The sequence below is a fragment of the Phlebotomus papatasi genome, chromosome 3 (assembly GCF_024763615.1).
Source record: "Phlebotomus papatasi isolate M1 chromosome 3, Ppap_2.1, whole genome shotgun sequence".
Classification (NCBI taxonomy): Eukaryota; Metazoa; Arthropoda; class Insecta; order Diptera; family Psychodidae; genus Phlebotomus; species Phlebotomus papatasi.
The window spans coordinates 86,137,639-86,150,861 of record NC_077224.1 but is presented as its reverse complement, the minus strand read 5'-3'; the positions used below and the strand labels follow the sequence as shown (position 1 = coordinate 86,150,861).

At 32.6% G+C, this 13,223-nt stretch overlaps 1 protein-coding gene across 4 annotated transcripts in view; it reads right to left on the bottom strand.

The window, feature by feature from the left end:
* The window catches only part of LOC129806159 (espin), a 135,957-nt gene that overhangs the window by 54,721 nt on the left and 68,013 nt on the right, over positions 1–13,223 (bottom strand). Inside the window, exon 1 of one of the 4 annotated variants that reach the window (XM_055854542.1) lies at positions 3,441–3,775. The exons of the other annotated variants lie outside the window; for them this stretch is intronic. Within the exon in view, the coding sequence (XP_055710517.1) occupies positions 3,441–3,568 (128 nt within the window). The 5' untranslated portion in view covers positions 3,569–3,775. Of the gene's footprint in view, positions 1–3,440; positions 3,776–13,223 lie in introns of those variants that run through there. 4 annotated transcript variants of the gene reach the window in all.

Sequence of the window (13,223 nt, the reverse complement as noted above, 5' to 3'; positions counted from 1 at the left end):
CTCTTCGACACTGAATTTATATTAATTTAGATTTCCATTAGTCTAGTAAAATATTAATCATTTTAATGACGTAGAATTAAGGACATTTAAACGATGTCTTCATGTTCTAACGTCATGCCACTCGTTAGTCATGTGATAGTATCAAAGTTTTTCAAACACTTTTTTTTTGGTTTAAGTGCACAATGATTCTAGATAAATATTGAGCTATACGGGCTTCAGACCTGAAACTTAGGAATGGCTTAACTGCTCTAATTGTTTAACTTTTCTTTGGAAAAATATAACTTAGGATTGGATTATTAAGGACAAATGACCAATTTAATACTAAAAAATCAATAAAATTGGTTGCTATTTAGGATTCTGAGACCGGAGGGAACTGGGCTAAACCTCTAGTCTGAAGACCGCTCTATATTCAACGTCTTATTGTAGATAGGAGTGGCCTAGTACTCCGAAGGTAAATTTACACCCCTGCTTTTTGCAAACTTTCATTTGATTCAAGGAATTAAGGATTGTCCAGTGCCCATAAGGGCACTTAAGAGTGGTCCAAAGATCATCCTTAAGTGATAAAGCGTGTAGATGAAAAATTTTGGGCAACGCTTAATATGAAGGCAGTCGCAGTAGGCTTTGGATTTTGTTTTTGGATGGACAATGGACCTTGGTCCCGAAAATCAAGAAGACAAATGTTTTGACAACCTACAATGATGCTTCCCATCTTACCGATAAACAGCGTTAAAATGCTAAAAAAAAGGTTGTGGAAAGTCAACGATCATCTCGTCAAAGGATTGCAAGGCTGCATTTTTAGCCATTTCTCAATCGCTAAAATTCTTCATCTACACGCTTTAGGATTACAGAAAAGCTTACGAAATCCAGGAGAGCAAGGTCACCCGCATCTACGGTAAGTCGATTCTAATATAATTAGTCCAAACCTTAGACAAACTTAAGGCGTCTACACATTGGGAGCAATTTTCGTCAAAAATTGCGTTATTGACAGAAATTTGACGTTTCCTCCTACAACGCTGCAGGGAATTTCCTTCAAAAAAGCAATTTTTGACAAAAATTGCTCCCAATGTGTAGAGGCCACTACGGTTAAAGTCAACAGGCGGCTTAGTGGGAAATTGCTCGGAATGTAGTCTAATCTATTTTGCTTATAATTAGGTTAAGCCGTCTCTCAGCTTAAGTCATAAGTGTATACAGCACATTAGAACGAAAATAGAGATTAATACAAGTCGATTGAAAAGTTCACGTGAAATACATGAAAGCAATTTTAAATAATTTCAAAACTTTTTTTTTTCTACTAAAGAATCTTCTAACTTGAACACACTTGATCCAATTCTCCTCGAATAATCCAAACCTTTGCGGAAAATTTTTCCGGAACTTCTGAAAAATATGCTTCTAAGACTGCTAATGAGTTTTTATTGGATTTAAATCGTAAGTCAAATTTAGGGAATTTGTATTTCGAATCTTTGAATTTCGTCAACTTCGAAACGTATGAAAACGCTAATATTTTTAAGCCAAAATTCTGATGTTTTTCATGCATTTTTTGTGTTCAATTGATCAAAAAGTTTTCAATAATATTTAATATTATTTTTTATCTTTCCTAAGATAATTAAATATAACAAACATTCTGGATATTAGAACCAAAAACATTTAAAATTCATATTTCAAAATTTGTTTACTTTGGATCCGACTATACAGCTTCAGACCACTGGAATAATTTTATTGTATCAATTTAGGATAATGTAAATGTGCCAAATTTCGGATTAGTTGCATGCAGGTGCCAAAGTCTCAAATTTGAAATATAATATTTTTAATACAAATTGATTTTTTTTGTTACTTTCTTATAAGCAGTGTTACTTGGAACGTTGTAGACAGTTTATCGTCTTTATTTTCTCTAAAATCATTCTTAATATATGTATTTTAAAATGAAGAAAAATGTAGACATAGCATTGGTGGACTATTCCGGCCACCTTCATTCTCATAGTTCCTTGCCCTTGCGAAATTCTTCCAATGTCTCTTTACATAATCTCCTTCATCTAAGCGACATTTCTTCATATTTTTTGTATTGTATAATATCTAGAGTATGCAAAAACTAAAAAGATCATGAAAATTTCAGGAACAAAAAATGTGGCCAGAATTTGGCACACTTACCCTAATAGTAATAGGTGCATAGGACTGTACATATATCCAAGATAACCAAGTCTAGCCTGTGTCTTTTGGGTATTAGCTATTTAAAAGTAAACATCGTGCTTCTCAAATAGGGTAACTGTGCCAAATTTCGGCCAGATTTATATTTCGGCAAGTTTGAGTGTAATTTCGGCCAAGCAATTAAATGAATTACAATTATGGATTTAATCTTCGAATAATCAATGAATTTATTTTGTTTTAAATATTTATTCATTTTAGGATTTTAGTATTGCTAGTATTAGAACGATTATAACCATAAAAAATTATGTGTTTGATCACATACTATCAACATAAGCTGCATTCATAATTTCAACAAGAAATAAAAATATTTATTTACTTTCTGAAACGGTTTTTTCTAAAGTTGACGGTCGTAAAGTGCCCATACTTCGTACGACGCCAAGATTCACAATGACTAAATTTGTTTTCGAATAAATAATTCCGAAATATATTTTAAAAACTTGTCAATTTCCCTAGTTTTTAAAATACACATTTGTTGGAAAACATAGGAATAATTTAGTAATTGCGAAGCTTGGCATCGTATGAAGCATGGACACTGTCTTTTATTGATCGGAATTTTTGAATCAACATAAACCATTCATTTCCAAAAGTTATCAGCCCGTTGGAAAAAGATTGCCAGGCGATTAACTAAAATATTAAGTAATTTCCCAAAGAGCATTAAAACAAATTCATAGTAATTTTTTTCTTTTCGGAGGCTATTGATTATGCAGAATGTGTGCATTATAATTCCTTTTTTCATCTTGTTTCCAAATCACCTCTCTTCCCTTCTTATGCAAGTTTTTGTATGCGATATGTTCAGCCATGGAGGCTTCTTTTTTTAATAAAAACTTTCGTGCGTCTTTCACTTGGGAATTGCCGATATCTTATTATTTATTTTCGTGTAGAAATACGCGTTAAAATTGTCTGAAAACATGAAATTCCAATTTTATTGTGTGCACTGTTGTACTTTATATGTACCCATAATTATCAATTATTCTAATCATTGCAAAAATGCAGTTTGCGCGATATCAAGTGAACCAGATAATGAACGCGCACAACTTGCTGATGTACAACAATTAACAAAGTATCCGGAAATGTTGTTAGTTTTGTTAAATAATCAAACACGGCGCGATGCTAAATTCCACAGAGGTTTATTGACTTTCCAAGAGAGAGACTTATTAACATTCTTTTTTTTTTTAGGGGTTTTTGTTGGATCGTAAAGCGCCTCTCTGTTTGGCTGAAGATTAAGGTGAACATCTTACCTGACAATATTTGAGATGTTCTTGAGGGATGGATTGAATTTATCTTTGTCACCAGAACCAAAATATGCTCCACGCATTGTAACATTGCTATTTTTGATCCTTCGTGCCGATGATACATTTGATATCATTTCAGGAGCTATATCTTCTAATCTCTTCTTGCACTTTCAACACTCCCTTCTTTTCACTTTAAATTGCCACCCATTGATGTGAATTGCAGGTGCAATTTTCCACAATTGGTCTCAATTTTCTGTTTTGCACATTGGAAAAAAAAATTGAAATAAAATGCGCAAAAAGAAAGAAAAATTCTATTGGATTTTTATCTAATTACAGCCCTCCCGACTGACATTGAAAGAAAATGCTTTCTCTCCATTGGCACAAAATCTCATTTTTCTCTTGTGAACATCCAATGCGTTTGTTTATTGAATGATGGAAGGAAAGATGATGAAAAAAAAACTCTTCAGTATCACAATAAAGATGTATGATGTGGTAAAAAAAAATGGAACAGAAATGAAAATTTTCAATAGAATCGAAAAACATAGACAGAATGTTTTATTCCCAAGAGCAATACCAAAAAGATTGTAAAAATTGTTTCATTTACGCTAATGAACACAATGAAATTGCATCGCCAGTGGCTGTGAGCAATCTCTCACAATTTTTCTTTCACCTGCACCAAACCATCTCTTAAAAATAAATCAAAAGAACAATGAAAGATTTGCAAAGGTGCAAAGAAAGAGCATATCATACCCAAGAAGCACAAAGGCTATTTTTATAGAAATCAATAAAAGAGATCATCATGATCACCGTTTAAGTAAATTGGTCCAAATAACGTTCTCCCAACTTTCCACTAAGTTACCTAAAGAAATGCATTTTCCAAAGGAATGCAAAATTTTCCCATTTTCAGCTACTAAAAGGAGACAAAGCCGGTGGCCAGAAGTGGGAAAATGATTTTAAGAAATTACCACTTTTCACCATGTCAAATTTTACTTCCTTCGTTCCAAAAAAAAGTCGTACTTTTGAGAAAAATTTAGAGATTAAATACTTCGAATTTTTCTACGAATACTTTAAATTTTTCCCGCGCTCCTCTAATGAATTTGATCTAAGTTTTTCAGGAAATGTGTCACTTAAAACTAGATATTAAAATTATATTGGCACTAGCCAGAGTGTGCACAGCCTGAAGGCCTGAAAACCTTCCCCTACTAGTAATTCTTCTGTCATTAGTAAAACTACCAATCTTTGTTATTGGTCCGGTAAATGTTTATCATAAAAGAATGCTTATTCTTAATTATTTTACCCGAAAAAGCAACTTTTTTCCCCGATAACAATGTCTCCCAAGCGTACGATATTTTCGGAAGGGAAGAAGTACTAAATAAGGGCAGAGTATCAGCGATTGATGGTGTTTCTCGGACAACCAGTTTGTCTCTCATTTTGTGATCAAAACAAAATATATATATATTTTAAATAATCTCTACTTGATATGATGAATACTTAAAAAAATATAAAAAATATCAGAAATAACTCTTATGTGGTCAAACAATTTTCCCAAAATGTCTTCTTTTAATATTTCACGACTTAGAGCTTTAAGAAATAATTTCCTGAAAGTTATTTTAGAAATACATAATAGCATATTAGAAATAATTAAAACGAATTGAGGAATAGTATTGTGTATAAACCGTGTCAGCTCACTTAATGTAAATAGAATTGCATCAGGAAACCTTAACTCTAATACGATCTTCAGACTACATGCTTAGCCTAGTTTTCGAAGGTCTCAAAATCCTAAATCATATACCAAAGTTTTACAGGGGTCCTCGTCAAAATCCCAAAAGCCAAAATCTCGAAAACCAAAATCCCGAAGAGACCAAAATTTCGAACTTCAAAATCCCGAAAAAATCAAAATCTCATATGCCCAAATCCCGAAAAGGCCGAAATCCTGAACGCTAACAACAAGAAAAGCCAAAAAACCGAGAGAACCAATATACCGAAAGCCAAAATTCTGAAATCGGTTATCCCGAAAGGTGCAAGATACCGAAAGCCAAAATCCCGAATGGGCTAAAAGCTCGAATGGACGAAAGTCAAAAGTCAAAATACCGAAAATCCAAAATTCTGAACTCTAGAAATAGAAACCCGAAAAGACCAAAATCCAGAACGCCAAAATCCATAAAAGCCAAAATCTAGATTGGGCCACGATCCTCAAAGTTAAAATACCGAAAAACAAAAACCCAGAAGGTCAAAATCCTGAATGGGGCACAGTCCTCAAAGCCAAAATCTCAAAAGCCAAAATCCCGAAGGTTAAAATCCCGAAAAGACAAAATTCCGAACGCCAAAATCCAAAAAAACCAAAATATCGAAAGGCCCAAAATTTCGAAAAATCGAAATTCCGCAATCCCAAGAAGCCAAAGTCCCGAAAGTGAAAATTCCGGAAAGCCAAGATACTGAAAACACCTATTTAAATCCCGAACGACAAAATCATGAATGTTAAATTCCGAATGGGTTAAGATTCCGAAAAGCTAAAATCCAAATTGGGCCAAAATATTGAAGGCCAAATTTCAGAATTCTTAAAAGAGCCATAGCAACTTCCACGATAGCACCCGCACTTCCTGGAAACAAACATTTTTTTTCGGATTTTGAGAAACTATGCCAAATATTATCCTGTGTAATTTCAACTTTTTCAGGATCTCAATTGTTCAGCATTGTGTGTCTTTCAAAATTTTGGCTATCGAGATATTGGCTGCCATGGGTTTTTTCTGAATTTAAATGGTGTTTTGCCTTAAATATTTCAGCCCTAAAGGCCTCTATATATTGGGAGCAATTTTCGTCAAAAATTGCGTTTTTGACAGAAATTTGACGTTTTCCCCTACAACGCTGCAGGGAATTTCCTTCAAAAAAGCAATTTTTGACAAAAATTGCTCCCAATGTGTAGAGGCCATAAGTCAAAATTTCAACAAAAAAGTAAAATTTTTAGAAATTAGAAAATTTAAATTATATAGCTGAGCCTTCTGAAGCCCGTATAACAGCTCAAATTTTGTTTAATATGCTGTATAAATTAGAAATTAATTGGAGAGATAAAAAATAGTCATTTGACATATTCCACTAAATAATTATAAATGTTATCCCTCAATTTAAGTATTTTTAAATTCAGAAATTCAGGCATTATGACTGAATACCAGCTCTAAAACATAACACAAGACATAACAAGACGTAACAAGACATTTTAATTGAATTTACAAAGTACGTATACTTCAGCCGAAATGTAATTCGCATTATAAAATTCCTGGTTCTTTTTAAAACTCTTTTCAAGCATGAAAAACACGAAAAGTTTTTACCAAAAAAATAAGCTTATGATAAAAAATTAAATGGATTTGAATTTTTCTGCAAATTTATTTTGTTTCCACTAATCAATTTTTCTAATTGATTAGTTTATTTTTACTGATTAATTGAATAAGTTACTGACCAGTTAAAGTTTCAATATTTTAAATTTGATCATTGAACAGTAGAAATGGAAGATCGTTAGCAGAATTAATACGGTTTATGGTTTATAGAAAGTATTTTTGACAATTAACCATAATCAATTTATTGAGAATGATCGGTAAAAAAGTAAGAGTATCCTTCAGTAGACTCATAAATCCTTTTCAGTTTACTTAAAAGTTTTTGTAGAAATATCCAAGTCCATTATAAATTAATTTTTTTTATTAATAATTAAAAATCAAATACTCAATAATCTTTGAGAAAACTATTATTCTGAAATCCCCTTTGCGTAAGTACAATAAATGTTTCTTGGGCAGCGAGAGACCTGCAGTGAAATAAATATTTTTTCGCATCTTTGAGGCAATTGAGCATGGATTTTTAGCTTTATTTTTTTCTTCTTATTTATAACAAACACCAAACTAGCCAATGGTGCAAAATTTTTGCTAGAAATGCAAGAAAGAAATTGCAAGATTTATGTCACATGATTTATCAGAATGGAACAATTGTATGCCACTGGCGGAAGATAAAAATTTCTTTTTCTTTTTTTTTTGAGAAACCAGAGAAAAGATGCACCCACTTTCTGAGTCTAATCTCACATCTATCTTCACACCCGCCAATTTGTGGGTGTCTTTATCTTCACATCATCCACCCCGGAAAATGTGAAATCCAATAGAATTCTTCTGCACTAGTTTTTCCACAGCACTTTTGAGGCTTAACCGCGATCACAATCACTGAACAATCTTGGTTTTTTTTTAGCTTATTCTCGAGATCACTTTTGTCAGAAGAACTTTCCACAAATTGTGGTGATCTTTCCACCAAGAAAAAAATTAGCATATGAGAAGAAAAACATACACGGTATATTGAGAAAACGTTTGGTGTTGGCGACTTGAAACGCGAAATACGAATAAAGGTAATTTTATTCTTCGATTGGAGTGAACGCGGGAAAAGACCACCACTTCTTGCACCTGAGAAACGTGTGTGGAGTGTGATCGCGAAGGTGATCATCGGCTGCTTAAGCCTTACTCCATGGGTGCTCTTGAAAATTACTTTCTTATACAGTGGTATTGGTTGAGGAATTGTAATTGTATTTGGACACGCTGGAAAAAAGGTAGCAAAGCATGCCAACTTCGCCGAATGCTCGACCTTGTGACTTTCTATACTATGCTCTCCATTTTGTTGTTTGTAAATGTAAAGTTCGTAAAATTTTGTGCTTTTACATGAATATTGTTCGTTACAATGAACATCTCAGGGAGCACCAAATGGTAACTGATTTCTTCAATTCAGCAGAAAATGTATGTATTTTTAGCTGAATTCTGCTAACCTTAAAGTGACACTCGCGAGATAATGCCATTTCCATAAATTTGGTTAGCATTTTTGTTCGAGAACTGCTGACCGGTTAGCATATTTTTTCTGATCATTTCAGGAAAAATTTGCTGGAAACGCTACTTTTTTTCAACAAACTGTGCTCATTGGGACTTGACAAATATTTGTTCGTACATTTTTGAATATCTGACAGAACTTTACGAACAATTTACAAAATTTTGCGAACAAATGTTTCTAAAAAAAAAATACGAAAAATGCTCCTTAAAACATCATGTTCCGAACACTGTTTGTGAAAAAAAAATACGAGCATTTCGTAAGTTTCTAGTAGGAATTCACAAACATTTACAAACAATTTTGAGAATTATTTTTTTCTTTGTATACGATTGGGTTGCGCAATCAAATAAAAAAACAGCAAATCAGCCAAATAGTGCCGATCTGCAGCTAAAATTCTGCAGATCGAATTTGCTCGAATTGCCTGTAATACGGTTCAGAAAACAATTAAAACGAACTCTGATAAAAATCGTTCGTAAAAGTTTTGTAAAATCTCGTTGCCCCATATAGAAAAGTAACGAGATGTTTGGCTACCCCTGTCGCCATAGGGATTTTTGTAAAATCTTTTCATTTTCAACAAGATATCTTGTTGTTACCGGATACTGCACATATTTTACTAATAATATACAAAATCTTGTAAAAGTTTTGTCAGTATTCTTTTTTTATTCACCAAAAAATGACGATTTTGTAGTCGTAAATGGTCTCTAAAGTCCTATTTAACCATTTCGTGCAGACAGCATACCGGCGTATAATTGCTATATATAACAAAAAGCATGAAAAACGTGATTATTATATCCACCAAATTGATAAACAATTTGACAGAAAATATTCCAAGACCATTTTGAGAGAAAGTGATAAAAATGAAAGAGAAAACGATATATTTTGCAACGCCATCTATTGAGAAATTCCCATGAAAACCAGATTTTGAGAAAACTTTTACAAGAATTTTGTTAATTAATTTTGGTGAATTCGGTTTTAACAAGAAATCTTGTTGAAAATGAAAAGATTTTACGAGAATCCCCATGGCGACAGGGGTAGCCGCACATCTTGTTACTTTTCCATATAAATTGACTTATTTTACAATTTTTTTACGAGATTATTTACGAGATATTTTTTTCAGAGAACAGTAATATCTTACTCATCGTATTACTGGTATTACTACATTAGAGTGTACTCTTTCTAACACACGTGATTTTTCATTTGAAATTTTGCATACCATATACCTCTCTTTACGGTTTTTCTTAATATTAATATTAATCTTATATGTGACACCACGATCAGGGACAAATCCGCCGAAAACCCCAAGTCGGTATCTCTAATCGTTCAATGATAAGCGTTAAGTAGTTCTTCACAAAACGTCAGATTAGTAAAAAATTACATGAGACTTCCCTGAATAGGCTATCCAAAATATCGATACTTCGTTTTATAGAAAGATCGGTATGACTTGACTCTCTCCATGGAGTGCGCGAGCAATAAAATGCGATTATTACTTTTTTTCTCGATTAAAAAATCACAGAGCGTTAATTATCTCTCTGTATTGTTTTAACTTTTCTTCCACCTTTTTATACCATTTTACTTCTTTTCACCTTACCCTTCCGTTCAGCCAGAAATTAATTGACTATTTTGTTAATATTTAATCAACGCCTCAAATATGAAACAATAATCAAATTATCTTAAAAAATTAATCTACATACTCAAAACCCCAATTTTTCTTATCCATTCTCCTTCATCTGGAGAAAGAAAAATCCACATAGCCCATCACTGAAAATTCCAGTGACCTAGAAATGATCTCAAGTTGTGCCATTCCTTCATGGTAAATAAACTTGGAGAATAATCTAAATTCTATTATCCATATGTGAGATGTTCAACTTCAGCCAAATCCCGCTTTAGATGCTTTAATATTCTTATGTACAGTGCAATTAATGTGCACCACTTGACTGTCTTTTCCTCTTAGCCCATTTGGTCAGCTGTATTCGCCGTTACCTCACTTCTCTAACTTAAGATAGTACGGGCATTTGAGACAAGAAACAGGACTGCAAGAGCCGTTTTCTCAACATTTTTCATTGCTCACACTTTGGAGAAGAAAATCTCCCAAGAGGCAAAGTATTTCTTATCTATTGAGATATTTTGATGGGGATATTAATTAAAATTGCATCAATCATTAGTCAAAAAACTGGCCAAATAATGATGGGGGAAGAACTTCTGGTTTGGAAAGAACAGAAGGAGAGGAATTAGCAGAAGAATAGATTTCTTATTTAATGCTCAATCCGCAGGTAATTTCATGATAAACGATGCACATTAGTCATAAATAATTAGAAATTCTGTGCATAAAAAAATTCCCTAAAGCGGTAAGTTATTAACTTTCTTTATTCAAAGACCTTTCAAATGAATTCATAATTGTGAAAATCGGTTAATAAATACGCACACTAGAACAATTCAATCTTTTGTTTAGAAAAATAATTTATGAAAACATATTAGATCAGAAGGCGGATCTGTTAAAACTTTAAGGATGAGTGGGACACTAGTGTCCCAAAGACAAAAACAATATTTTTGACTATACACAGAAAAAAAAAATTTGTAAAACTGTTCGTAAATGTTTGTGAATTCCTATTGGGGACCTACGAAATGCTCGTAAATCGTATAACCCACAAACAAGTCCGTAAAAGTGTGTACTTTTTTTTACAAACATTGTTCGTAACATGATCACTTGACGAGCTTTTTTATACTTTTAAAAACAATTGTTAGTAAATGTTTGTAAACACCGTAAACACACAAAAGAATGTTCGTAAAATTTTGTCATTTGTTCGTAAATTTCTGTTTGCCTATAGCGAACATTTTACAAACATTTACTAACAAATGACAAAAGTAAATAAAAAAAGAAAACTAGTTAAAATTAAATTTCAAATAGTTATTATTGTTTATTAGGTTAAAAATATCTTTTTATAAATTATATGAAATTAAATTCACTATTTTAAAACATAACCCTAAAAAATTGACTTATTTTATTATCTTAGAACAGGGGTAAGCAAGAACCGTTTGAAACCGAATATACGTTAAAATAATTTGGTCCAGATGGCGTTTTGACCATTGAAGTCCGATTTTCATTTGACATTTGTTCGGTTTCAAACAGTTTTTGCTCATCTCTGACTTAGACAAATAGATTTTCTAAGAAATTTTTCTCTTAAAACTTTTACACAGGGTCCTAGAATTATGCTCATTTTCGGGACCGAAAAAACTACGCGAAATGCCATTATGCACTTTGAAAATTTGCATATGCTCGAAAATTTCTTTCTAATGAATTACATAAACATTGTAAAATATGCTAAACACTCTAAATGTCAAATTTTCGAACAATTTTCAGTGAATTTTCATTTATTTAAAAAATTATTGCATTAATTAGCTTGTAATGCATAATTATGTTTACATAATCCCATTATGCCATAAACACACTTACCACTTAACGTAATTATAATCAAAATAATAATTTGACTAAACTTCCATCAGCTTGAACCGGTAATGAATCGGTTCTTAATCGATAACGTATTTTTTACGAAATTCAATTATATTAGTCCTAATTTATTTTGGATAATGTTTTGAGTTATTTATAAATCCGTTCAAATCAGTCTTGAACCGGTAATGAACCGGTTACTAACCGATAAGTAATTTTTGTCCCAAAATCAATTTTATTACTCTTAAAATTATTTAGTGGGATCTTTCGAGTAATTTGCAAATCGGTTTAAATCGGATGAGAACCGGTAAACGGTAAATTATGCGAGTCCTTTTGAGAAATAGCAACTAAATCACGAGTTCGAGCACTTCACAAAGCCTGGGACACTTTGTCACCCCTTTTTTAAATTTCAAGTGACAATTTTTTTATTTAAAAGTTTCTTTTCATTTTAAAAATTTTTTTTACGAAATGTCACAAATTTTCCTTTCAAATGACTAGAACCCGGGACATTTGCATCATAGAGCAAGTGCTCTACCACTTGACCCATTGAGTGCCCTCAGATCAAGATAAGTTGGAAAGCAAATTATTACTAAAGAGACCTACGATGGTTTTAGTCCATGGAGGCCATGGATGGGTTTCTTCATCCCCTAAGGGATAGTCGAGTCACCAGAGTGCATTTGTTATAAGAGTAGGGGCTCCTCTAACTATATTCGTAACAATATTTTTAAATAATCATAGACACATTAAATTGTGAAGATTTATTATGTTTTTGAGGTTAGGTTTTAAAGTTTAGAAGTCACAAACTTTTGAGTACCGCAGATGCGGTTGGCTTTGCAACCCTCCTTTTCGTAAGCTTCTCTTTAATTCTAGGACCTAAGGATGGCCCAGTGACCATAAGGGCGCGGATGGTCTAAAGATCATTCTTAAGTGCTAGAATTAAAGAGAAGCCTATGAAAAGCAGAGGTGCAAAGTCACGCACATTTACGGTAAGTTTTATCTCTTTTGTCGTGAAAAATGATCGAAAATTTCTCTACGCTGCAATATTATCGAAAAAATGCCATAATTTTTTTTTAGGTTAAGTTAAGGTATAACCTAAAATCTCAACTAAACCTTAAACCTCGCTCTCTGTTCTTCAAAGATCATAGAATGAAAATCCTCGTAATTTCACTTTTTCTTTCTTCTTTACTGTTCTATCTTTTCAATATTTCTCTTTTCCTGTTTAACTTGGTATTGGCAAAAATTTCGGGGTTGGAATGGATTCTTGAAGGTTATGTTAAACATAACCTCAACTTGCAAATTAACCTCATAATTAAAAGAAAATTAAACCCAATGTTTCTCAAGTGAGAAAAACAATTTATGAGATGAATTTTAAATAATACTAAGTGAGTATTTTAAATAGAGAAATGACGCACCCATCGGAAAATCTCCAAGTTAAATTGAGCATCTTGTCTCGTTATGTGTGAAATGTTGGTCAATGAGACTTCAGGAAGAAAGACGGA